Source organism: Hipposideros armiger, unplaced genomic scaffold (genome assembly GCF_001890085.2).
Source record: "Hipposideros armiger isolate ML-2016 unplaced genomic scaffold, ASM189008v1 scaffold_584, whole genome shotgun sequence".
Lineage (NCBI taxonomy): Eukaryota > Metazoa > Chordata > Mammalia > Chiroptera > Hipposideridae > Hipposideros > Hipposideros armiger.
The window spans coordinates 318,455-345,042 of NW_017731934.1; the positions used below are offsets into that span (position 1 = coordinate 318,455).

The window sequence follows — 26,588 nt, forward strand, 5'->3', positions numbered from 1 at the left end:
TATTGGGTGTCCTGTAGTTACGACAACACTGATGTATACAGAACACACACCAAGAGTATAACATCAGAAAAACTTACATTTTCATCCTCCTGGATTTCCAAGGTGTAGGTGACCACTTCCTCGGGCAAACAGCCTTCTGGTTTATTCCACTGCAACGTGACCCACGTGACCCCAGCGCGCACGAGTCTTGGGGCAGAGGGCATTTGAGGGATGTTGCCTGATGTGTAGTATACCACCTCTTGGCTATAACCGCTGTGGAGAAATAAACTCCGTGAGGTATATGTGTAGGAGCACGTGAGTAGCCTCAGCATTTTAAAAGAGGAAGAATCACCCTGCCTACGGCCCAGCTTGCTTGGGTTGGCAAGCCTGGGGCCTGACAGGTTCAGCAGGCAGAGGAAGGCTTTGTGTGATGTTCTCTACCACAACCTTTGATTTGCCGGTGCCCCCCTTTAGTCTGCTACTAAAAAAAAAAACATACCACATTATAGGAGAATATATTTAAGAATTTATTTTATCCCCAAAGCACCCAGCATAAAGCAAAACATAGTGCAATGTTTACCAAGCTATGAGCCACAGCTACTAACAGCCTTCAAGTAAATGTAAGCACAAATGATGTCTGTTGATGAAGTAAATGTTTTACGAATATGTACAGTGCGAATCTTCAAAAGTTTGGGGGAGCTTCCAATCATTTACAAATCCTTGAACCATAGGAGCCTTTAACATCATGACTTTTTGCACCAGTGGACTCTAAAAATAAAATGGCTATCATGGGTGAGGAGGGAGGGCTATAAAACCTTTCGACGTTAAGAAGTTTTTTAGGATGGAAGAAACAGTTGGGGACCAATGATGTGCTGAATCTTTAAGATTTCAACAAGCAGCGATGAAAGAATAAAATTTTCCCCTTAATCAAGGGTTACCCAGGAAGTACAACTGAAATACGGTCTTTTCAAAGCATCTTCAATCCACTGACGCTTACTGTGCGCCTGATCCTGCCTTTCTCCTGCGGCCTCCAAGCCGCGGTGTCCTAGACGGCCCAGATTTCTTCCAATCCTGTGAATATCTGCCTTCCGCTTGACAACAACGGCTGGCCCAGCACCCCTTTCTTTGTGTCAGGAAATACATATAATTGAAAAAGGCAACGGAATGAGCAGTTTGCTAAAGTGATGCAAGAAAAAGGCACAGGATCTGAAAAAATAAAGCTCCAAGAGGGGTTCCTTTCAAAAGTGTGCACTGTCTGTCACCTTCATCTTGGTTCTCAGAGACCCCTCGTGGGGCCTCTGTACTACAGCTTGCAGGCTGCAAAGAGGCCACACAGCGCCATGTATCGCCTCAGAAGGGGCACCCGGCCCTCTGAGTAAGATGCCCTTGGAAAATCTCCAATTGGTTCAGTGTGGAGGTAGTGGGCGTCCTCCTGCCTTCCAGCAACGTGAGAGGAAAATTCCGAATCACCACACACATGAGGACAAGGCAAGTCCATACATACCTGGTGCCGATGTCGTTCCGGGCAGCCAGCCTGAACGTGTACCCCACTGCTGGACACAGCTTTGTCAGCTTGCAATGCTTCTGGCTCCCAAAGAAGCACTGTCTGAAACCACTGTTTCTTTTTCCCTAAAAGAAAAGTGAAACAATGCATATAATTTTTTTTAATACCTATAAGAAAATGAAGGGCATTTTGAGTCATTGTTTAATTTCCCAGTGTGGATGAACAAAACCAAGAGTAGGAAAGAGTCTGGGGAAGTGTTCATGTTGCACTTCCGAGTGCACTACAATGACACGTCATCTGTAACGTAAAGGACCTACAGAATATTCTGTAATGGAGACAAGGAATGCCCTGACCCTGTGGTGTTTCTAAAGGGGCTTTGGTTAATAACATAAAGAAGTTCCTCTCGGGCACAAGGCAATGCACTATTTCTACGATCTTCCTCACTTGGGCTGGTCAAACCGCCCAATCTGACCAACTGAGAATAAGTCTGCAGCCGCGGAGGGATGGCTAGCTCTGGAAATGCACAGCCTTTTCCAGTAGCTGCCAAGCACCTGAGGGCCAGGCCATGCGGCTGAGCGTCCCACAGAAAGGCCTCCCCTAGTCTTAGGTCTCTCCTCTCCCGCCTTGCAGCAGCCACCAATCCCCACACATTAACATTCCAGCCATCGTGCGCTGTTTGTTCACTGATCCCTAAATATTGGTCACATGCGCTTGAGTCATCTTGCCCACACCTGCTTTCCTCATAACAGCGCTATGGGTAGTCTGGGGTCCCAACAATGCTTGCAGAGTGGCGATCAATGTCTGATAAGCACTTGGAACATCGGTTGAATTCATTTACATGTATTACAGCTACTCTTAAGTGTCTTATGAGACTGGAAGTAAATTGTTAATGCCTTCCTAGCCTTATACGATGCTTCAAATTCCTTGAAGTAAAAAGAAAACACTCCAGTAAGTTCTCTTAATAGACCTACGAGTGAGAAAAAACTGTGCTGTGCCATGCTCAGAGGCATGAAATACTCTCATCTGCAGTTTGCTAGAACGAATATTTCATACCCACAATCCACAGCATTTTATCTATTTTCATGCAAAGAAAACCACATGCTAACACTGAATGTATCCCAGCATTCTAATCAGATGGCTGTGCCCAGGGCCCTCAGAAGTATGTTTGAAGTTCTCGATTTATTTTATAAAGAAAGAAGAAAGCATTTTTTTTTCTCCTCAGCAAATTTAAACATCTCCTTCCTTTAAGTGGGCCTCCAAACGCTTACCACTAAAAGACATGCCAGGTGAAGTTTAATTAAGACTAAAATATATATACAACTAGCCTGAAGCATCACTAGGGTGAAGAGATGAAACACAATCATGCCACATTCATCCTCACCCTAACCCTTCCCCACCCTCCCCTCCCCAGCAATGGGGTGCCCTTTGCAGGAAGGGAGCAGAAGTTCTTTAAGATTCAAAGCTCATTTTACCAAGGGCTCAGGGTAATTCAGGTGCAAACAGTAAGGCTAACATTTCTCAGCTGCTACTGGAGCGAAGTCACGGTGCCTTCTGCTTACTTTAACCTTGAGTATTAAGGGTGCTGCAGACAATTTATTCATAGGAAAGCCGTGTATACATACATTTGCATAATTACATCCAGTGTCTGATTACACGCTCTGCACGCCCCAGTATGTTTTGTATCCATTTCAGGCTGTGGCGTGATCTACCTTCTTCCTCCTCTATTTCTGAGCTCAGAGTAAACAGAGCAAGAAAAGCACATCCTGCCGCCACGGAAGCCTTATCCCTTCCAAACCCGACGCTGGCTCCCCTTCAATGCCTCATTTTTCCTATTTCTTTGTTTGGTCTCCTTTGCCCATTTCTGGTGCTTAGAACTACAGCCAGTAAATAAAAGTCAGTCTGTTCCTTACTAGGTTGATTTGCTTTAATATGGTGAAAACCAGACTGTCTGTGATTTAAATGAGAAAAAAAGAGTGAGTGAGGAGGCATCAAGGATGAGAACGAGACTTTCCTTTTAAAGGGCCATAGCAACAGGGTTCACTAAAGAATTGGGGGGAAAGGCATTCTGTAACCTTTAAGACATTTTATGTTGCTAACATTTTTATTTTTAATTTCTACTTCCGTATCGGTAACAATTGCTAAATGAACTCCCACTTATTTAGACAAAGCGTGCCCAATTTTCCATCTTAATACCTTCCAAGATGCACTACTTTATGCATGGTCCTTAACACAAAGCAAGACCCAAAGTTGCAGGAACCTTAAAATCAAGTTTCAGAAACAATATCTGTAGAGTCAGAAGGGTACAAATAGTTCACAGAGTGAAAGAAATAAGGTTTATTGGTGACTTTTTAGAAGTCACTGAGAATAAAGCCAAAACAAAGGGAAGGAGGTTAAAATATTTCAGACATGAGAGAAGTTTTTGAGTAAAAGGAAATATCCATGTATGACACGGAGTGTAACATAAAAGGGCCATCTGGGAAGAAAAAAAATAACATTTATAAAAGTCACTGCAGGGCAAAGTGATCTACAGCTGAGAAGTAAGCAAATAAGGATGGAGGATGCCGGGCACTCCAGCTACCTGGCTCACACATCACCCTGGTCTTCCTACGACAGGCTGCCAGGTTCTGTCATCAGAACAAGGGCATGTTCAAAGGTACAGGTGATAGGCAGAATCTCTCATCAAGCAAGAGGGAGCCAGGTTGCAAACAGCATTTATAAATAAAACATCCAGTTCTTTGACAGAAATGTATAGGATTACCAAAAAACAAAAAAGGACAATGCTTTAGAAGATTGAAAGATTCCGACAAACCGACAGGCATGATAATATGAATGTTTCATCATTGCTTATACGAAATTAAATATGTCCAGGCCGTTACTGTCAGTGAAGTTTTACAGATGGCAAATCATGGCGGTCTTTTATAGGTACTGTGGCTCCAAATGATTTTGAGAGGTTACAATCTGTGGCAGGCTTTCTCTTCTCATAAAATCTAATTTACACTTCACAGGATTACTGAGATAGACTAGCTTTACTTGGAAAGGACACTTTATGCCACTTGTGGTGTGTCACACAGAGGAGAGTTTAGAGTGGGGAGTCTCAAAAGGCCTAGGAATTGGCTGGTCCACCAGGGAAGAGCCAGTAGCACCCTGATTCTCTGCACATTGGGAGATCAGGTGTGCAGCCTCCCTCAGATGAGCACCTGAGTGCCTATTCTCCAGGGGAAGAAAAGAAAACTTCACTCCGATTAGAGGAAGAGGTGCGAGGAGGCCTCAAGCCCACAGCCTTGGTCTTTCTGGAGTAGACCTTGCCACTGGCTGCACCTGACGTGAAGCAATATAACACCCAGCGGTGTTCTTCCAGGATCCACAAGCCAAAAAGGGCAGACTTTCAGGATTCAGTGGCGCTTGTTTCCATGGCATAACCTTGGCCATGCCCAGGCACACATTAAGGTCAGTCAAGGACAAAGCTAATCTTGACTATTGTAGAACGTGAAGCAATCTCCGAGTACAAATTAACTTGTGTGCTGGTAAACCTCACGGTGCTCACTCAGGCGTGAGGTGAGGCCTTAGGAGCCTGGTTGCTTCCTTTTTCAGCTAAGTGCGCCTCTTCTCGCTGGACTGAATTCATGGTTCTGGATAATCTACTGTCATCCCACCTCTAGACGGAGCCAGAAAACACCAATTCAGCACCCTGGGCCTTGAGACAAATGAAACTGTTTTCCAACCAGGGCCCAGGGTGCTTGTCCTCCTTTCATGGCTGGTCAAAATTGCTCTCCAGGAAAGCACTGGGTTTGCCGTGCATACAGAATATATCAGATGAGTCCTCTCTCAGCCCGGGCTCCCCAGTTTTGCGTCTATCTCCTCTTACCATTGAACAAAACAACACTGCATGTTATCTACATTCTAGACCCCACTGGGTCAGTTATTCTCCATTCCCTTTAGCACGTCTATGGCAGCCCAGTCCCCTAGGCCACTGAAACTCTAGTTACCACCCCGTTCACCTGGCCTGAGCTGGACATCACATTTAGCTGATCCTTAGGTGAGCAAGGACCTCTGTGCAGTTCTCGATTCACATACTAAAGGGAGCCACTGTCTTTGGGGGTAAGTCCCAGCCTTCTAACACTGAGAATACTACCCACTCTATCAGCATTTGCCTCTCTGTTGCTCCTTTTTCATCCTCACTCACTTTTTAGAAGGGTCACTCATTTGATAACAAGTCTAATGATGAGTTCAGATGCTTTTCTGGGTCCTGCAAGGTTCCTGCTAAATTCTGAAGAATGTCAATAACCTCCAACTTTTGCCAGACTGTGAAAGGGCCCAATCTTGGAAAGGCAGGGGTGACAGAAGGAAGCTTGGAGGAACATGTATAAAATGTAGACTCATGTGGCTACACAGCAGGAATGGTTCAGCCTTGGAGACATTTTTCAAGATGTATCAATAACCTCAGGGACAACAACATTCACTTTATCAAACATTATTTCATTTTTTAAAATGATATTTGACATTAAATGATAACTAGAAAATGTTTTAAATATTTTGAGGAACATAGACTCTATTTTCCCATTTAATCTTCTGCCCTTTTGTTACCTACTTGAATGTTTTCCCATTTCTTTCTAATCTATAGTTTAATTAAAACTAGCTATTAAATAAAATTACAACGTATTTCTTAATTATCCTCCCCACCCCAAATTAAATACTTTGCTGACTTTGTGAGTCACCCAAATGAGTAGGGTACATGATCCTATTTTTCAAGTGCAGCATCTGAGGCAAAGGCATCAGCTGGCAGGAATACTGTTTATCTCATGGGTTCCCTCCTCTTATCACTCAGGGAGCAGGTAGTGATCTCTTCCATCTGCTAACTGAGGAGAACAGTGCCAGTGAGGCATGTCCTGCTGGCTGGTGGAGCTGCACTGGGTACAGGGTCTGCGTTCTGTCTGGCCACTGCATTTCTGGGTACACATCTGTCTTCCTTCTCCCTCTACCCAGCACACTCAGAAGAGAAGCAGGGGTCGGAAAAAGGGTTATGTTGTACTTTCAAAGTCCATGACCTTGTTATCTAACAATCTTATGGCACAGTACCTCAAACACACCACATGTGCTATACAAAGATAAAGGAAAAAAGATTTATTAGTGGTTTCTTATGACTAAGAGAGTCAAGAGACGCCTTACGTCACATGGTGGGGACTTGAAACACATCTGAAAATTCTTTGATACCCTACCACCGAGGAGGAAAATCTATGGCCCTTTCCCTTGAATGTGGGTGTGCTTGTGACTCACTTGTAACTGACTGAACGGGGTGGAAATTAAGCTGACTTCCAAGGCTAGGTCTAAAATGGCGATGAAGCTTCTGTTTTTTTTCCCTGGAACACTCACTTTTGCAATTCTGACTCCCTAATGGCTGCCATGCTGTGAGGGAGCCCCAGATGACGTCCCATCCAACCCACCAGTGAACACTAGGCTTATGAGTTAAGACCCCGTCAGAAGATTCGAACACTGACTGAGCCCTCCCAGCAGAAGCTCCAGGAATTATGGAACCCAGACAAGCCATTTCCCAGTGTCACATTCAAATTTTCACCCAGAATCCATGAGCATAAGAAAGTGACTATATTAAGCTATTAAGTTTTTAAGTAATTTGTTATGCAATATTACACTCATCTATTTGGACGTCCATGTATGTTTCCAGTATGATGTTTTGCAGTAAGCTTTTAAATTCCTCCTGCACTGCGAACAGCCAGGAGATAAGGGAGTGGAAGTCTGCATTCTAGCACACCAGTGTTTCACGTATACCTGAATAAAGGCTTCAATTTTCTACATGCACTTAGTCTATGCCTTTCCTCTAAATGCCATCCAACTAAGGCCTCTAAAAATTCTTTTTGTAGAAGATAAAAATGGAACCAGATTCCTCGACAACCAAAATCAGCCAAAATTGTTAACCAACAGCAATACTGTTATTTCATCTTACAGATACATTTTTGATTGAACTAAGATTTTTCATAATGTTAACCCCCAAAACTGTAGACAACAGTGGGGAGGTTTTTAAATACAGACATGCAACAGTCTTTTGGAGGTGGTTTAGGTATGGCATAGCCTAAAGCCACAGGAGTGAACAAAATTCAACCTTTCAAAGCACCTTTCAAAAAAGGTTTTTTCAAAAAAAACCTTTCAAAGTACCTCCGCTTGTAACCCTCTTCCTGGCATCTGTTTATAAACACATCATGGAATAAAGTTCCAGGAGAGAAATCAAGTTACAGGTGGGTATGACTATTTGAACACTGGTATCAAGTATATTAAAAAAATTTTGATTCACTTCATAAAACCCAACTAATTTTTAATGTTAAAATATGTTTAGAAGTACCTGTTAATTTGTAAAACTACGTAACCGAAAACACTGAGAACAATTTTTTTTCAGATCAGTTTTCCTTCTTTACTAACTTGTATCTTTACAAAGCTGTCCTTAGTACTTGGGAACATGAATCCACTAAATGAGTTGGCTTCCTGTTAAGGAACTTAACATATCCATGGCCACCTCTGTACATATAACTTACACATACTCTAATTAATTCTGGCTACAGTATTTTCCTGCCAGGAGTAATTCTGTAGACTGTGGGGAATGTGGTTGCTCTGGCTAACATTTCCAATTACCCTGGCATTAACAACCCTGGAAGCTGGTATTTCCAAAACTGGCACTAACAGATGAAGTTGGCTGATATTTCAATTGCCTTCAAATTAATAGATTGGAAATGATCCTTCCTCTTCCTCTTCCTGGTTCAAGAAAATAAGAATGGCCAACGCAAGGGTGCCAGAGTCCACGGAGAACTGGCTTGGTTCCCTTGAGTCATGTGATGCGCGCTCTTCCGGATGTTTTCTTGATCTATGGCCTCTTTCCATTGACCCGTTTCTCTTATAGGTTCTTTCACAACCAAGCCTGCTGCCTTCCCAATCTGCTCTGACTAGGGTTGCTAACTGCCTACTAAGTTATGTGAATTTGGTAATCTGTTGTTACGTGCTCATGGCCCCTGGCGGCTGGAATCAGGCATGGGCTGAGAGATTCTGGGCTGAGCACTCTCTGTAACAGCATAGTTCAACCTGTCACAAATGGCAACGATAAATCAAATGAAAAATAAAGCTGCACTGGCCAACTGAACAACTGCCAGGCTCAAAGATTTAGTCTGCTAGTACGTCTATATTTAGAAGTTATTCCAGCACTGGCCGACCCTAGGCAACATCAAAGATAAATGTTGGCTTGAGAAATAAAAGAGCATGTATGTGCAGCACGACCATCTATAAGGGGCTTGCTCATAACAAAGGGGTGGAGACACTCCACATCTGGGTGGATTCAACAGTTCCTTGTGCCAAACTTCATTTGCTCCGCAGTGATGCCTCTTTCATTCTACTGAGCACTTTGGCACAGAGGAACTTTCAGAGTTATAAAGAGGGGGTGGGATAGTTTGTGGTCGCAGGTTCCTAAAGACTGCATGCATTTTATCTCCTGGCACACTTGTTTTTTTCTATTAGTGGGAGAGGCTTAACTACCACCTGAAATAGCCAAGGATGATCATTAGGTCTTCTGACTTAAACATAACTTCCCTATATATCCCTCCAAATATGGAAGTCCACTGGATGCCAACTGCTTTGATAAGATCAACGTGCTGAGACTGGCCCAGTGAAGGGAAAGGAAAGGATCCAGGCGGTGATTTTGGAACAGGCAGCCTGCGCTATTCACAAGTGAACCAGGAGATGGATGGGCTCAGCCCATCCCTCCAGTCAAGGCCCAAAGCTGCTGCCTTCCAGCTGGTAACCAACAAGCACAACAAACGTGAGCTGATAAATTGGGTACCAAGGACCAAGACGAGTATTTGTAATTTAGCCTCAGTTGGAAGCTCTCCACGAAGTCTGCTGCCCAAAGACAGAGTAACTCCATCCTGCCCACATGTGACAAATGGTAAAATGCAGGGAGAGAACATGCTTCAGGTGAGCAGGTGTCAGGGGCTGAGGTCCCTTAGAGAGAGGGCTCCTTTTAACTCAGCTCTGCCTTTGGTACCTATGGACCTCTCTGAACTATTAAATCCTTCCTGGCCCAGTTTCCTTCAACAGGAGCTATAGGGGAGGAAGCCATTCCCCTGGCTCTCTGAAAACACTCTTGGACATGGCAGTGAAGGTCTGTGATGTGGCAAAACACTGCTACTGTCAGGTCGCTAATTTGGCTTAAGGCACTTGTGGGAAAGATGGTTTCTGATGGACAGAGTGTCAAACGAATCCGAGACCGTACTCTCCAGTCTCCATGAGGTCGGTCCTTGAAAATAACCAAAAGAGTACGTGGGCCTGGGCGGGTGGTACCTTCCCCCTACGATTTTATAATAGCCAGGCATTGGTGATGGGCTGGGGAATGGAAACCAGCCTCCCTGGTATTCTCCACTGGACCAGCATACTATGCCACATAAGGCAGCATGGCACCTCAGAGAGAGCGTCAACTCCATTGTCAGGGAGGCTCTCCTCAGCCATCCTGGGAGACCCTGTCAGTCACTCTGCTTGTTGATACTCCAGTTCCCTCCAAGAACAATGGCGGTCGAACCGGAAAAGCCATGTGTAAATTCACTTGGGCAGAAAGCATTCCCACAGATTATCAATACTAACTATTCAATATCTAAGTTAAACAGTTATCTGATTAACAAACTAGGTACCAAGTAGCTCCTATGGGGCCAGCTCAATTCCTAAAATGGGCTACGCTGGCTCCTCCTGAACTTGATGGCCAAGAAGTGGGCCTGCTACCCGCTCCGCGAGGTTTCTGCAACAGGACTGCTGAGCGCTGCCAGGGGCTCACGGGCTCTACCTGCTGCTGGCCTTTTCTGCTCTCTCTACTTCAAATCATACTTCCCTTGATTTCTGTAGCACTTATTTTTTATTCTTAGTCCACTGTGTTTTACAGCTGAGTTGGCTCATTAGTCACCAGGAAAGCAAGATGTGAAATTGCTTTGTGGGCTAGCTGAGTCACATGTGAGGAAGATTCTTGGGAACTCTACTAGTCACATTCCCACAAAGCTATTTTTTCTGGTTCTTTCCTATGTTCCCTACATGTCATATCGGGAAACTAAGCTAATGGCAAATGCACATCTATATATAGCATTGACATCCGCTTTTGTTCAGCCCAAACCAGTGACACGATTCCCAGGGTTCCTGTTTAAGTTCCTGACAGAAGAATGTCATATTCCTTTCATATATGATCCTTCTAATTGTTTGCTTTTTCTACCCTAGATCTTAACTTGTGTTTGGGTGACATGAAGTAATCATTACCCTGAATCTTCTAGTGTCCAAGTTATCTCCTTCAATCTTAATATACCTGTGAGATAAATGACAATAGTTTTCAAGTGGAGAAACTGAGGCTTGGGGGTTAAGTCACTTGCTTGGCTAGCCACAACGCAGAGAAGACCAATACAGGTGTCTTGAGATGAACCCCACGTCACTGATACACATCATCAATGTGAATCCACAGCAAGACTTAGGAGACCTGTACTCCTGAGTAACTAGGTGACCAGCACCAGTTAGTATTTCCATATGCCACAATTTAAAACATATCTAAGAGCAGAGCTCACAACAAGTTTCCATAAATACTTCCTTTATGGAATTTGTTTTCTAAAATGGAAAAGAAAGTTCCTATTTGACCTTAAATTTGCCCTTTTCCTCAAGTTTTCAAGGAAAAGGCCAGCTCACCATCCCTTAAAGCAGACTGGGAAAGCATTTATGGGTAAGTCCATCCAAAGTTTCCTAATCCTTTTTCGTAAATGCCCATCCCTACCCTAGAGGCCCCTATATCCTTAATCCTTCCCTCTTAGCTTCTTCTAGAGAAAAACTCCCACCTCTACTAGAGAACCTCTGTGTCATCAAGCAGAGAAGCACCAGAGGGGCCAGCTTCACTCAGGATGCCCAGGGACGGGACAGGGCAGGGCAGGGTGGCCCACGGTTAGTGAGCTTTAAGCACTATCTCCACGAGAAATCCAGCACCTAAGCATTGCTTTGCTGTTAAAATGTTAACAAGGTTTTTTCCTATTCATAATTCTGGATTAAACTAAAACTCAATTCATAAAAGAGTTTTTTGTCTATTTTTAAAAAAATCAGCAGTAGGTGTTATACTCAAATCTCGCAGAAGAAAGAAACCATTACAAGGCTTCAGGCCTGCTTTCTGCCAGCATTCAAAATAACTATGGTTTGTAAATGAAACATGGGGCACATTGCGACCAGAAAGAAAATAACATGTAACGATGACTCGGCCAATAGTCCAGTAGAAAACTGCCTTGAAAATGGCCGACGGCTTTGCTGCTCATAACAGGAGTTTCCTAGAGGAGCGCAGAGTGGCTGATGATCTGCAAAACTGCAAGGCCAGTGTGCGGCTCTCCAAGGCTCTACACGTGACTACTCATGGGAGTCACCGCAACAAGGGGACATGGCCACACCTTTCCAAGTTATGAAAACTCATCTGTTTGAAGGGAAAATTGAAACTGATGGCCATAGTGGAAAAGCGAGTGACACCTGTGTATTCCATTTTTAGTTGCTCAATACCATCCCAGTCACAGTTACTTCCCACATTGATTTAAAAATTAAGGGATTGCCTAGTTACAATTATTAACAGAAAAAGGCAGGCAGCTCACCCTCTTACACAACTATTAGTGAGTGACTTCGAAGTGAATTCTATGAAGTGGATGTGACATTAATGACAATGAATTTAGGACAGATGGTGCATCAGCTTCCCACTCTGTCGTAACGTTTCTGTTTTCTGTTCCCCATTAGGGTCACATCTGCCTTCCGAGACCTTAGCTGTTGATTAAGGGGGCGCTACCCAGTGTCATCTCAGCACAGCAGTCCCAGTCCGAGCACAAATAAAGGTCGGTACTCATGGCCTCTGCTGCTGCTCTTTCATTCAAGAAGATCTTCTTCTAAGGGGCTTGACAGCTGGATTTGATGCCTGTGCTCTTATTTCATCAACACTGGCAAAATTTTATACTAATTGTTTTACTGGAATGATGATTAAACACTGAACAAAAGAATAAAGGATCCCGGAAACTCTAACCAGTGCTGTTTTACTGTAATAAAAAAACGGGGACACCCAGACATTAGTAGTAGCATATAAAGAGGGTGCCAAAAAAAATGTATACACATTTTAAGAAAGGGAAAAACTATTAAAATTGTAATACTCAATATATGATGATAACAAAAGATGAATACAGGTCACGTTTGACTTCTGCCATAACAAGAGGTGCTCAAAGTGGTTACCATCAGCGTCCAGACACTTCTGATTATGGCGAACTACTGCTTGAGCAACGCTGACCAAAGTGTCCACTTGCATACATTTTTTTGGCATCCCCAGTACACGGATGGGATTATCTCACCCCAAGCTGTCATTCTCAGACCAGGTGCCAGAGCAGAAACAGGCAGGTGCTACTCACGAACACAGCCTTCTCTGAGACTGAGTGGTACCTGTCTCCCTCTCAGGCAATGATCTGCTTCTCTGTGCACCCCACAATCTTGATGCCCTTGAAGTTTGTTTCTACAGCCCCCTGCACCACAGAGGGGCGATGGGTGTATGGCTGGCACAGATGTCCTGGGAGAGGAAGCTCTGGCTCTGGAGAGGGTTGGGTGTGTGGGAGAGTGATCCCAGAGAAACACGCTCTCTTAGTCTCCTGTCCCACCAGACTCCACGAGGGCAGGGTCTGAAAACAGTCCCCGGTGCCAGGTGCCCCTGGCTTCAGAAAACTGCCAGCAGAAGGTTACAGGAATGGCCAGCGCCTCATGTGCTCACACTTCCTGCAGGTCTGATGTTCTCTGCTCGTACATTTGCTTGTCTTCCATAAAGACAAGGTCTGAAGAGCATGGAAGTATGGGACCAAAAACCAACCCAAGTGAGCAGCACACATGAGGCCTGCTGCTCCCCAACTAAATCCCAAATTTAGAAACACAGTCAGGCTGTAATGTCAGATCCCTACTTCTGAACTGATAGGATGGGCAGAAATGAATTGATTACTTTTGCTTGTATTCTAATTGCCAGGAAACCCAATGGTACCACTTTTAATATCTTTTTAGGGAGACTGGAAAGGAGGGAGGTATAAAGCAAAGGAGCTACTGGATGGAACAATATGAGAAGCACATAGCTAAGTTTGTTTCATTTATGTCTACTGAAAAGTATAAAAGGATAGCAAGACATTAGCCTTTTCAGCTATCTTTCCCTTGTCATAGGCCCCTCAGTGGACAGTGACCAGTATTCATACGCCACGTATATGAACTGAGAGGCACGAGCCATAAATGCTGTCAGAAGGGACAATCCTATTAAACAATTCTGAGGTAGCATAAATGATGTAAATGCACACAAGCTGATGGGCAAATTGAGGACCAGAGAGGTCAAGTGGCCCAGTTTAAACTTGGAACTGGACCCACATCTGTTTACAGTGTTCTTTCAATTATCCTCTGCTTGCAGGGGGCACTTCACAAAGTTTGGAGTCCAGGAGTCTCTCTAGAAGGAGAATATTATGCCATAGAATGTAAAAGGATTCCCATGTCAGCAAAAGGCCTATGGTAGGTGAGTGGCAATGAGATCTGGACTAGCCAGTAAAGCTCATCAGAGCCAATACCAGCAGGTATGAGAAGGTGGGAAAGAAAAACGTGGAAAGGAGAAGGCAGAAGAATCAAGATAGGAACAAGGAAAAGATGGAAGGAGAGTCGGGGAAAGACAGGGGAAGGCCAAAAGCAAAACATTTAATATTTTGCGGTCATTCGTCCATACTGGGTCCTACTGATTATAAATGCTCAGCAGACATAACTTCGCCATTTCATCTGAGGGTGTAGTATATTTCCTCCCAGCATCATGCCAGGACACTTCCAATTCAGATTCAAAGGGAAGGAGGCCAAAAACTGAGTCACCATCACCATTTCCTGTAGCACCTGGGTTTTCCTTGGAGGTTTCCCATTCCAGTGCTCAATTTCTCTGACCTTACTTATGAGGCACAGGGGACACGGACACATGGACACATGGACACACACACACACACACACACACAAACACCCCCGAGAAGATGCCTGAAATGAAAATAAGCCTCCTTTTTACTGGTCAACTATCTCAATATCAATACCTCAAATTATGAGAAAAAAACATCAGGTCAGTGCAACAAAGACACATGCTGAAAAACAGACCTCCATTCAACTGTCACTCATCCTTAGGGAAGAAGAGGGGATGGGGAGATCTTAACTATGTGCGCACGCGTCAGCCAGGTTCCTTTCCAACTTTCTTGACTGCCTATAAAATCTCTTTCCACAAGGGCTATCGAGGTGGTTTCACTTTCCAATCAAACCGCCTTAAAATGAAATCCATCTAATCTGTAAAATGTACCGGTTAATACGTCTGCGATTTGAACAATCGGTACATAGGAGCTATTCATGGGGATCCTAAGAACAAAAGATCATTGTCTTTGGTTAACTTGCGACTCTAGCTGTTCAGATGCAACCCAGATGGGAAAATATGCTGCTGCAGAAAGCGATGAAGGGCCCCCTTTTCACATCAAAATTTCATCAGGAGAGTTTCATCAATTTTCATTTTATATTTGGTAAAAATATGTTTTCCACACTTGACAAGTTATTTTATGCCAAAGCCTATGATCCGAATCTTTCAGTCTCCTTGAATTTAAGTCGCAAAGACTAGGGAACTTGCATTTCTTCCAAATTCCACCTTTCCTGTTTTAAAAACCCTTAGTTGGCTTGTTCAATCACAGAAAGATAGAACGAAGCAAGGGTAAATGAATGAACAGACTTAAGATCTATTAGGTACAAAAAGTACAGTTGCTTTTTAGAAACAAAAGGCCTCTGCATTGAATGTTTCCTGCCTGAGATTCTGTTTGTAGCAATGAGCAAGACCAGAAATGCACTGGGTCACCATTCAGCACGGAGTCACCTTGAGATAAGAAGACTCCACCATGGATAACGTTCCAAGGGCCTCTGCTGACCAAAATCACAAAGGGGACACTGCTGTAGGATGTTCTAACCCCCAGGGCAATCACACGTGAATAGAGTGAGACCTCCAGGTACTGCTCCAGCCCCCACAGAGAACACCCAACCGTGCAACACCAAAGTGCACACGTAGCATCCCAAAAGGAAAAAACCAAACGGTGCTTCCCAAGCCACAGGGTGATTTCCTATCAAAACCATCTAAGTAAGATGGCCTTGGACAGTCAAGGTGATAAAGCAATTGATTTTTTTTTTTTTGGATATTTTTATTGGGGAATTGGGGGGATGGGAACAGAGACGTTGCTGTCATTTTGTTCCAAAGTCTAGTTGTGGAGGACGTTGCTTCACTGACCCAAGTTGGCACCATCATTACACTCTTCCTGGGCAAGGCAGGTCAGTCGCCGGCTTCTGGACAGCCGCTCACACTGGCTGCTGGCCACACACGGTAGCCCATGGCAACCCACTGCAGCAGGGGCCGCAGCCCACGCCATCCCTGGCGACTTACGGCAGCCCAACTCCAGGTTGAGCTGCTTGCTGTTCAGCATCCCAGCTGTAGAGGGCAGTGTCACTGACCCTCATATATGGGATCCGAACTGGGGCCCTCTGGCGTCCCAAGCCAGCTCTTAACCATCACGCCACTCGGCTGGCCCAGCAATCGATTTTTAATACTAATTAATGGTTGACTACACACTAGGAACTCTAAAAAAATAAAACTCTCTCTTTTCTTTCAGCAGTACTTCTTGCAAATAAGCCAAGTAAATATGTTTTAATGCACAATTCATTAAACTACTTCAATCCGTCTTCATTTTTCAAGGTCAATAACTATTGGTTTCAAGTTTTCTCTACTTACATTCTTTTTTCCATGTGTTTAGCACATCTTAAAAAAGAATAAAAGAATAACATGGTACTTGCTCAGGAATTTTATTTGGAAATGTTTCAGATGGATGAATATAAAAATTTGCTTACCTCATCCCATTCTAAAAGGTAGTTGGTGATTTTTGAACCGTTGTCAATTGGTGCCTGAAAAAATAAAAATGAAAAGAGATTAGAGAAAGCGGGTCACAGACAAAAGTTATGAGCTACCCACTTGGTTCAAATATGATGTTTATGCTAGTGCTATGCTATATAATCCTAGATAGCTCCTGCATGTCCTTGGTCAAACATTATCACAAACCAATTTTAATACAATTGAACTGTAAAGAGAGCCCCCACTATTAAAAAATCATCCCCACACACAGCCAAACCTGCCTTCCCCACCACCTCTACCTTTTACACACACATGGTCCCCTACTTTCTCAGGGGATAAAATTTTTAAGAGGTAACTTTAAGTTCAAAAGTAGAGGAGGAAAAAAGGCAGCTGAGAAACACAGGCACTGCTTGGGGTCTGGTGGGAGAGAACTGACTCAGCTAGGTGCAGTCAAGAATCATTATTTTTGTAACTTCTTCCATCAGTTTTTTCTTTGTTTCTTCTTTTTTTTTTCTTTCTTTAGGTGTTTCAGATTAGAAAGTCTCCTGTGGCATTAAGATTCCCCCCTTTTTAAACAAAAACGAGGAAAAATGGGATCCTCTGACTAGATTACCAGAAACTGATAGCAATTTACATGTCAGCAAAAAAAAAAAAAAAAAGTTTCATCATTTGCTTTCCTTTCAAAAGCATGCTGAGATGTTTCACTGAGAAAAAAGGCTTTGGACAATGGGAAGGGGAGTGAAGAACTTTGGAGAAAAGAGTGCTTTGCAGGATTCAACCTGCCATAAGGGGGGAAAGCAGTGGGGTCCCTCACAGCACTAGGGTAGTAAGATTAGCATTGGGGTAGTGAGAGGGAGGGAGAGAGTGCACTATGTAAATCCACTACAGAACTATGAACTACCTGGTCTTATAGGAAACAGTAAACAGCATTTGTTGCTCTATTATTGTTAATAAAACATCATCAGGGGCTCAGAAAATATAGTTAAATGAATAAAGAAACTCTTCCCCACTCCTTTCCTTCCATCTTCCTTCTGAATCATATAATCTGAGTCCCCAGACCCAGATTTCAGGTGAGCACTATATGTGCTACTGAACTGTAATTTCATACTTTTGTGGGCTCAATTTGGAAGACAGGATAGGGACTCATTTCATGTTCTAAATAACAGATAAAATCAAAATTTTAGATAAGAACCCATTTCTAAGAAACGAATTACATTTCTAATGACTCATAAGCCTCCGAGAAATTGTTCTTCAGTAGTTTCTGAATCCCGTCCTGTGATATCCTGCCCTACCTCCAAGACCCTACTCCTTTAAGGACAGGAATGCTGCCTTTGGTCTTTGTCTCGCCCTACCTACTATTGCTGACTAACAAGAAGGCTTTGGGAGATCCTGAGCTCTCTCAGTGTCTTTGTGGATTCGGAAACCAGCGGGCAGCCAGGACATGGTCCCCCTGTCCTCAGGCCGCAGCTGGAGCGCCATGATCAGGAAATCTCCTTGTCGCCTTACAGCCGATTCTTAGACCACCCCCCCTGCATTAGCCTCTGACCCATTAGTCGAGAGAGTGTCTCAGAAAACTGAGGCCGGATGGAATGATATCTGTAAAGCTCTCTCGGGGGGCGTCTCGGCCTGACTGGGACCTGATGGAATGATATCAGCTGTCTCCCCTGGGAGGACATGTAATTATGTCTTGGGGCAATGTGGTGGAGTACGAAGGCATAGCATTTGCTGGAGTACACTGGGAAAAGGTCATTGGAAAAGGCCTTAAGGTGCACCAGAATACACGGTTAATGACTCACAGCACAGCAGTTTACTTCCTTGAAAATAATCAATAAAAACCATGCGTCGACCTGATTCGGTGGCTCAGTCTATCTCTGAAGGCTGAGTCCCTTGGTCTCGCTCTTAAATCTTACTTTTGTCTCTTGTACTTATTCGATCTGCGCCGCCCCTCTCGTGTCCCATTTGCCCTTGCCACGCTGGACGTGACATCTCCTCTTAGGACAGTTAAATAAAAACGGACCTAAATTCAGAACTTTCAAGTTTGTGCATGATTGAATGTTTCTGATTCACAATTAAATATAAGAAAACATGAAACCTTTTCCTCCTAATAAAAAAACTCCCCCCGTCACTAAGTTGCTGGTGTCCCTGAGACCTGAACTTGATCTATGTTTCAAGCAGAGCATGTATCAGTGATTCCCAACTTTAGGTTTATAAGACCCCGGGGGTCCCTCTGGTAGTCTTCAGAAGATTTCTTGTATTTTTCGAACAAAATAAATTTTAATCGTTCCTTAATTATATATATATATATATATATATATATATATATATATATATATATATGTGTGTGTGTGTGTGTGTGTGTGTGTGTGTGTGTGTATAATATAGAACACATTTTAAAATGGATTATATGCCCCAAGGAGTATACAATGATGACCAGCTGGGTGTTAAAACTCTGGAAAGGTGGGGAATCACTGACCTGGGTTATCCCTGGAAGCCAGGAAGGAAAATAAAACAGTTCAGATTCTAAGCCAGTTCAAACGCTGTCTTTGTCCAAACAACACACTCCATGTTGGCACTGGCACTGAGAAGGCAGCTGCCCACAGGAGACGGGTCTTTCAGAGAAGCCCATGCTTTGCTGCCACCCACTACTGTCAATTGTTTTTATCAACTTCCTAGACACAGCTGACCCTCTGGTACAGGAACAGAGACAAAATACTTCCTCTTCACCAATAATGGATCTCCCTACTTATCTTGTTTCTTTCGCACATTAACGTTTTCCCCAAATACCATAAATACTTACTATCTCTGCTTCCACAAATTTTACATTTTAAACTGTATTTAAAAATATCCATATACAGAAATAATGATCACAGAGATGGATAACATCATCTACTATTTTCTTGCAAATACACAAGTATGACTGATAAGCTAATAATGCACGTTAAGGACTTCTCTTTGGCAAGTTATTTGTAGCCAGTAAATTATATTTCATGAAAACTACTACATAATTTGGACTTCTAAAAATAATTAGTAATCCTGACTGATCTAATGCCTAATTAGTAAAAATTAATGAAGTCTTAATGTAGTTTAAGAACACTAAACATTCTAGGCAGTTTTAAAACATTAAACATTTCAGAGGCACCACAAAAAGAGGCCAATAGAGCCTTGAACCTACTTTATCTCTAAATCTTAAAAACTTTTTACTGAAGCCCTCAAATGTTTGCCGAGATGAATTAAGCCATTAGAAAGTGATGAAATTCAAGTATCTTCAGTATTTATATCATTTATGAGGTTTTGCTGATGATCCTTAAAGAGATTTACCAAATTCCCCTGCAAAGTGAGCTAAAGCTTAGTTTTGCAGCCCCACCCTTTTTCATAGACATGGTAACTTTTGATAACATAATTTGTTTCACAGTTACTATGTAGAAAACCAAACACCTCCGCCAAACTGAAATAGGGCTCAATAAATGTTTAAATGATTATAGATTTCAGACCATTTCGGATGCTTTGAGCTACCCACCTTCCATTGCAAGGTTAGTGAACTTTTGCTCCTGTGTGCCAGCTTAGGTGGGAAGGGGCACTCGGGTGCGCAGCTATGGGTGGTGAAGCTAACGGGCTCAGAGCAGGATCCCTTGACGGAATTGTACATAGCATATACCCTGGAAACAAAACAAGCACAGTCAGTGGCAGTGGCCCATCACAGAGTCCTGGGTTTCCCTCTCAGCTTTCCTCCAGGGCTCTCCCTAGAGGAACAGAATTTCTTCTGTAGTACACACCACGACTCTGGTTTTTCTCTGCTGGTCTCGTCCTGACCTAACTTCCCAGGGAGAACCATCCCAGCAGGGAATGCGTTCTCTCCTTCTGTTAATGGTAAGAACCACCCAGCCTCATTCAAGACAGGCCGGGTCTACTGATTGCAAAAGAATATGCGAAACACGAAAACAGCCTTCATCCCTAGAAAGGTCTCCAAATGTACATCCTAAAAACCAACAAGTCACTCTCCAGTTGGCTTTGTCTGGAAAAAGGCTAAAAGTAAAGAGTTGGTGAAAAGGGGCAAAAAGCAGGGACGAGAGTCCAGCGAGACTGGGGAGGCCGCAGAGAAGTGCAAACACCAGGGACAGCTTTGAACTGTTTATAACACAGGTAGAAATATGGATGTTTCATATATAAAGACGTGGCCGCTACTGCCGATTGCATCTCTCTCTAATTCGACAAATACAATGTTCAGGTACAGTTTATCCCTGTGAACATTTAACTCCTGCACCTGGCGCCAAGATTAGATGTGTACTCTGTACAGTAAAATGCCTGGCTCAATGCTGAACACGTGTCCGATATCTCCAGAGGAGCTGTGAACAAAAAGCATGCAATGTGCTACTATAAAACTACTCTCCTTTCAAAAACCATAAAATAGGATTATGCTGATGTTTATCTCCTACTTTTCCCTTTTTATTTTACACTGGGCATTGAAAAAGTTTAGAAGCATACTCTTCTAAAATAACAAAGAAATATTTGCTGCGTAAAAATAGATGCAAGGATTAAGCTATTGAGTTGGAAAATACTTGTCAAGCCCTTAATTCTTACAACAAACTTTTATGAATTCCCATTCAAGATAGAAGAAAACTCAGACCAGAGAGGTGAATTAAATTTCCCAATGTTACACAGCTAGAAAGTGGGATCCACTGTACTCAGCTGTGGAAGTCTAATGGCTACACTCTATTGCCTGCTCTGCTTTACTGATCTGGTGATCGGTGTTTCTCTAAACACCCACAATCCATTTCCCCTCATTCTACCCAATGAACATAAACAACAGCTAAAGAGAACGTTATGGAAAATAGGTACTAATTAGGTGTGTGATTTGCAAAGTCCTTTTCTCTTCAAAGCCATTACAAAAGATTTACAGACGCCATGCAAAAGTGCCAAGAGATGTATTAGTAAGAACCTAAAAGGTAAAATGCTACATGTTTACTAGATATTTGACTTATTTGCCTTATGGGAGGACAGACATCATGACACTGATCCAAACAAAGGATGCTTCTCATGAGGATGCTCTCCACCCAAGCTGTTGAGAAAAATGCTCCTTTTGTACGCACTGTAAGTAGACACATGATAATATAAAACCGAATGGTAAATTTGGCAAGATCATTTCTATGTACCAGGATCAGCTCACTGGGAGTAAGTTACTTAAAATGAATCACAGAATGTTCCAGACAAAGGTCGGGTTCCAGCCTGAACTTCAGTAGATCAGAATTCTCCAACTGGTGGCTTATAGGTTGCATCCAGAGCAGAGGGACGCAATATATAGTGTTTTTAAATATTAGAGCCACCTATGCATTAAAGGATATAGGCAATGGTCATCTTAAAAGAGACAAGTAGATATTATGCATTCCTCATGAAAAATCATGCCACTATCTATGAAATCCTTGCTGCCAGCAAAACTGAATTTGTATCTGATGAAGCCTCTTCACAACTTTACAGTAAACAGAAAGAACAGATTAAGCAACACTTCAGGGATGCAATCAGCCTAATTCACAGTGCAGAAAAGTCTACAGGGCCAAAAATAAATAAAGAAAGAAAAAGAGAAAGAAAAAAAGAGATGGAGGGGAAACCTATAGATTAAAAAAAATTTGCAAGACATCAGCCAAACAGAATATTCACACCATGTTTGAATTCCAGTTACAACATACTGAAAAAAACAAAACCTTCATTTTTAGGACAGCTGAAGAAATGAGAACAGTCTCTGGGTTTTAAAAAAGAAATTTATCATTTTTGTTTGTTCTGGATGGGCGTATAATAGCAGCAATGTGGTTTACAGGTGAAATAATATGATGTCTGGACTTAATTTCACAATAACTGTGGGAGACGGGGAGGGGAGGATACCAAAGAAATAAGGAGTTGGGTGATGGGTATATGACAGGTCATTAAACCACTGTCTATTTTTTACTATATCCGCAATAAAAAGTTAAAAATTAAGCCAATGATGAAAAATATCCCAGAGATCTCTCATTTTAAAAAAAGAACCTCTTGCTTCTCTAAAACTCGAAGTCCTAGCAGCACCCAGCTGCACACCTGCAGGGCAGTGATTAGAAAAAGCCAAGAGCAGCTCCCCCTTTAGATGGGAGCAGCTCAGCAGGTCCTACTGTCTCCCTAGGCACTGAGTGAGTTTTTTGGCTGCCTTTTGCCCTATCAGCTTGACTTAGGTTCCCAGTAGGTATCTCAGTTTGCATCACTAGGCATTTGCTTACACTCTTGCAGGGAAGCAGGGAAAGGGCCTGCATAAGACTATCCGAATGCAGTTCAGTTATCTGGGGAGATTTGGACTCAGTCAAGTTTGTTCTTTGTGATTCTCAGAGTCAGAAAGCCATCCTTACTAGGCCAGAGAAATATGGCTAATGGGAGGTCCTGGTAGTCAGCTTGGGAGGGTGACAGGAGGAATAAAAAAAACCAATGGCAGAAGCAAAATCTGAGGTAGTTGAAGATGGACAGTTGTACGGGCCACATGGGAGTTATTTTCCTGGTCTTTAAACTCAAAGTATGTTATAGTTTATTTAAATTAAGAGTCAGTGTTTTGCACTTGTAAATGTCTGTTCACAAAGGAAACAAGATCCATTTTATACGGCAACATAAACGTGCTGCATACAGTGCCTAACATTTGACATGCTATTTACGTATCTCATGATTACATCTGTCAATTAAAACTAACGGTAACAATCATCTCCGTTTTTACCAATCACTTTTCCATAAAAGAAAAGTCTCTGGAAATGATGCTGTATTTTCAAGAATGTTGCAATCATGTGTTCACATGATGGTGATGTGTTTTCCCTAAATAGCATCAGCGGGTAGGAAGATTTGTGGAGCAGGGTCAGTTTCTTTGGTTAAATACATCAACAAGCAGTTCAGCTCCTTTTACATTTACCCCAGCAAAGAATCATCCATTTTTTCTAACGATATAATTAGTCTTGTGTTGGGGTTTCACATTTGTTTCAGTTTAAGTACTGACTAAATGCTTATGAAACAGGTGCTCTCAGAATTTCAGAAATTTGCTCCCCACTTCTGCCAGCACATCTGTAATTGACAGGAACCACAGCTGCTTGTCCATAACATCTTTTTCATAACTCTGCATTGAGCTGGCCAACCGTATTTTTGGAAGTGTTTCATCACATATTTTTTTCTGGGAAATGTTATTACATGATATCATCTCTGGGCAACTTCTTGGCCAATTGTTTATGCCAATGACTGGAAAACTGCTTCAAGTTTCATCATGAAATTGCTAATCATGCCACTCAAATTCCTGATTATCCTATCATTGATAAAAATATAAATTCTTAACTTCCACAGGAAAATGGCTATTGCAATGCCATTGCAATATAAACTATAAAACTACCAATTAAAAAAGAATGTGATTTTCTTTGCATATTCCTATAAATATTTATTGGTATAAATAAGTGAACATATATGTTTATATACATATATATATATATATATATATATATATATATGCACGCACATGAGATTTTGTATTGGTGGTTTTATACAATACATACCACAATGTCCTATATGAAAGCACTAAATAAATATACTTTGACAATCACAAACTGATTCCTCTTAAAAATTCAAACAACATGAAACCAAAAAGAGCAATCTGTGTTAGGAGTGGGTAACAAATATAAAAGTAATGACCTCAATAAAAAAAATCTAACCCAAGACCCAACAACCTTAATTTTTTGCAAATCAACCTAATAGAGGGGTATTATTTTCCACAATCACTAGGGGTGGGGAAAAGAAGAATAACTGAATAGATATGTAAGCAATGGCACATTAAAATTCATAGCAAAAAGTGAGGAAAAAATTTCTTTAAATCTGTAATATTTCAGGCTATAATTTTCCACGTGGAATTTGGCCTAAATGGCATGGCCAGTGCCAATCTAAACAGCCACAGGCACACACATGCCTGCAGCATGCAGCACTATGTCAAGGATGCCACTGGTCTCTTACTAAATTATTCCCAGAACAATGAGGTGATGGCAAGAAGAAGTCAAGGGCTATTCTTGCCTAGAAACGGATGCCAAGCACCAGACAGCTCAATGACAGGGCTCCATGATTGAGAGACTGCTGCTTTCCCAAAAGGGCTTATACATATGATTTGTAAACTCAGAAAATACTCGCTAACATGAGAGAGGTACAAGTTGAAAATGAAGAAAAGCATTATATAAAGATATCAAGAAATCAGCGTGAAGGGGATGGCATCAGAATAGCAACATCAAAAGCAACAAGCAATATAAGAAGAGAAGGCCCAGCTGAGACGCCAGTAGATGATTTGAGAAAGAAACTTTTCACTCTACTGGAGAGTGATTTGAATGGACACTTCTGCAGGCCTTGATCAAAACTGTGCGATACTAAGAACTGGAAAGAAAATGTAGCCTGTTTGGCACTGCTAAAATAAATAAGTCCATTTTCATCATTGGCTCTACAGGCATCCACGGGGCAACACTTTCTAACTGGATGATGCATAAACAAATGAAAATGGCAGTGGATGTAACGGCTCATTTTGCAGCTGTTCAGTTATAGAATTCTTTTGTAGCGTCTGTTATGGATACTTAATGAGGAAACTATTTCTACACAGCCTTGTGAGGCCTTATAGGTGACTATTAAATTTAAATCTGTATTGGAAACTACTGTGGTTGATAAAAGCTTACATTCCTAGAACTAAGGCTTTGAGGATGTTAATCCAAATGCATCATAAAAAGAGACTTTGCTTCTTTTTCTCAGTACCAAATATGGTATAACTTTATCCCAATAAAACAGTGAGTGATATGATCACACTATACACAGGTTCAAAGAACCTGCATCATGAAGTCCTTTTTGTTTTCAGAGTGTGGAAAACCTGCAACAGCCTTGGAAAAATAAAACGAAACAAACAAAAACAACATTTATACACTTTACAGGTTTATAATAGATTTGCACATATATTTCATTTGTTCTCCTACCATCTTTCTGAGGCTGGTATCATTATTATCTTCATTTTATGAATGAGATAACAGGCCACACATGTTCAAATGGCTTGCCTGAGCACACACCTTCACTAAGTGACTGAGTCATTAACCCCAAGTTCCAAGCTCTTTCCATTATGTATCCTGTTGTCTTGCCAAAGCAATTCAAGGCAGAGGAAGCTAAATCTAAGTATGAGATGGAAGTGTTAAGAGCCTTCTCTACCTTGAGAAATGATAGGCTGTAAAGGGAAAGAGAATGAATGATCTATATATGTACTGTGGAATAGGCAGGGCAAAAAAATTACAATTTAGACTGTGGACATTTTTCTTAGGAGAGAATTTTTTAAAAGACTAGAAGAGATCACAAATTTTCTATCTCTCTGGCAGGCAGAGAGCTAGACCAAATGATAGTTGGTGGTGCCTCTGGCTGCATATGTGTAGTACCGCACGTGTCATATGTGTTGCAGTATGGGGTCCCACATGTGTCAGGAGAGAATCTGGAGCCAAGGCCTCTAGATGGTAACCACCTCATGCTTCTATTTCTTTTGGGGACTCCATTAATTGTTTCTTTTACGTGCTCAGGAGTTTGAGGTATTCATAAGACATGGCACTAAAAAAAAGTTGATGAGCAGTTGTTCTCAAGATTTACCCTTTGTAAGAGGGGATTAAAAGGAAATGAAGGGAAACAGCAGACAAGATGGTAAATAAACGGCCAACTCTTTATGACATTTAAATTTGTTTAAGAAGATACTGTCAGGTCATGAATGAGCAGGAAATTAATAAAGTAAACCTTCAGTAAGGCAGGAACAATAAACTGTTAAAAGATGTTGAAAAAAGGAAACATATGTTAACAATGACTAATGGAGAACATTTACATGGCTCCCTATATGGTGTTACAGTTTCTGGTTCCTTGTTAAAATGACAATTTGACAGAATGATTAAACTATTTCTAGTATCACTTCAGATCCACAAATTATACAAATCTTTTTGTTTGTACAGACTATGCAAAAAGTTCAATATATTTGGGGCAAAGCTAACTGGCTCAAAATCTAAAAGTTTTTATTTAAACAGGAAGAGATGGTTGCAAAAGAGTTCATCCAAACACTACAATAGCTATGCAGATGTACACTGTATAACTGAATATAAAACATCTTGCTCTTTTATGCATTGCTTT

The 26,588-nt window shown here is 42.0% G+C and overlaps 1 protein-coding gene across 4 annotated transcripts in view; it reads right to left on the bottom strand.

Moving 5' to 3' along the window:
* The window catches only part of FNDC3B (fibronectin type III domain containing 3B), a 329,942-nt gene that overhangs the window by 60,536 nt on the left and 242,818 nt on the right, over positions 1 to 26,588 (bottom strand). For all 4 annotated transcript variants that reach the window (XM_019624326.1, XM_019624327.1, XM_019624328.1 and 1 more), the window contains 4 exons: positions 19,948 to 20,086; positions 16,430 to 16,483; positions 1,484 to 1,608; positions 78 to 252 (listed from right to left, as the gene is read on the bottom strand). In XM_019624326.1, coding sequence (XP_019479871.1) covers positions 78 to 252; positions 1,484 to 1,608; positions 16,430 to 16,483; positions 19,948 to 20,086 — 493 coding nt within the window. The remainder of the gene's footprint in view (positions 1 to 77; positions 253 to 1,483; positions 1,609 to 16,429; positions 16,484 to 19,947; positions 20,087 to 26,588) is intronic.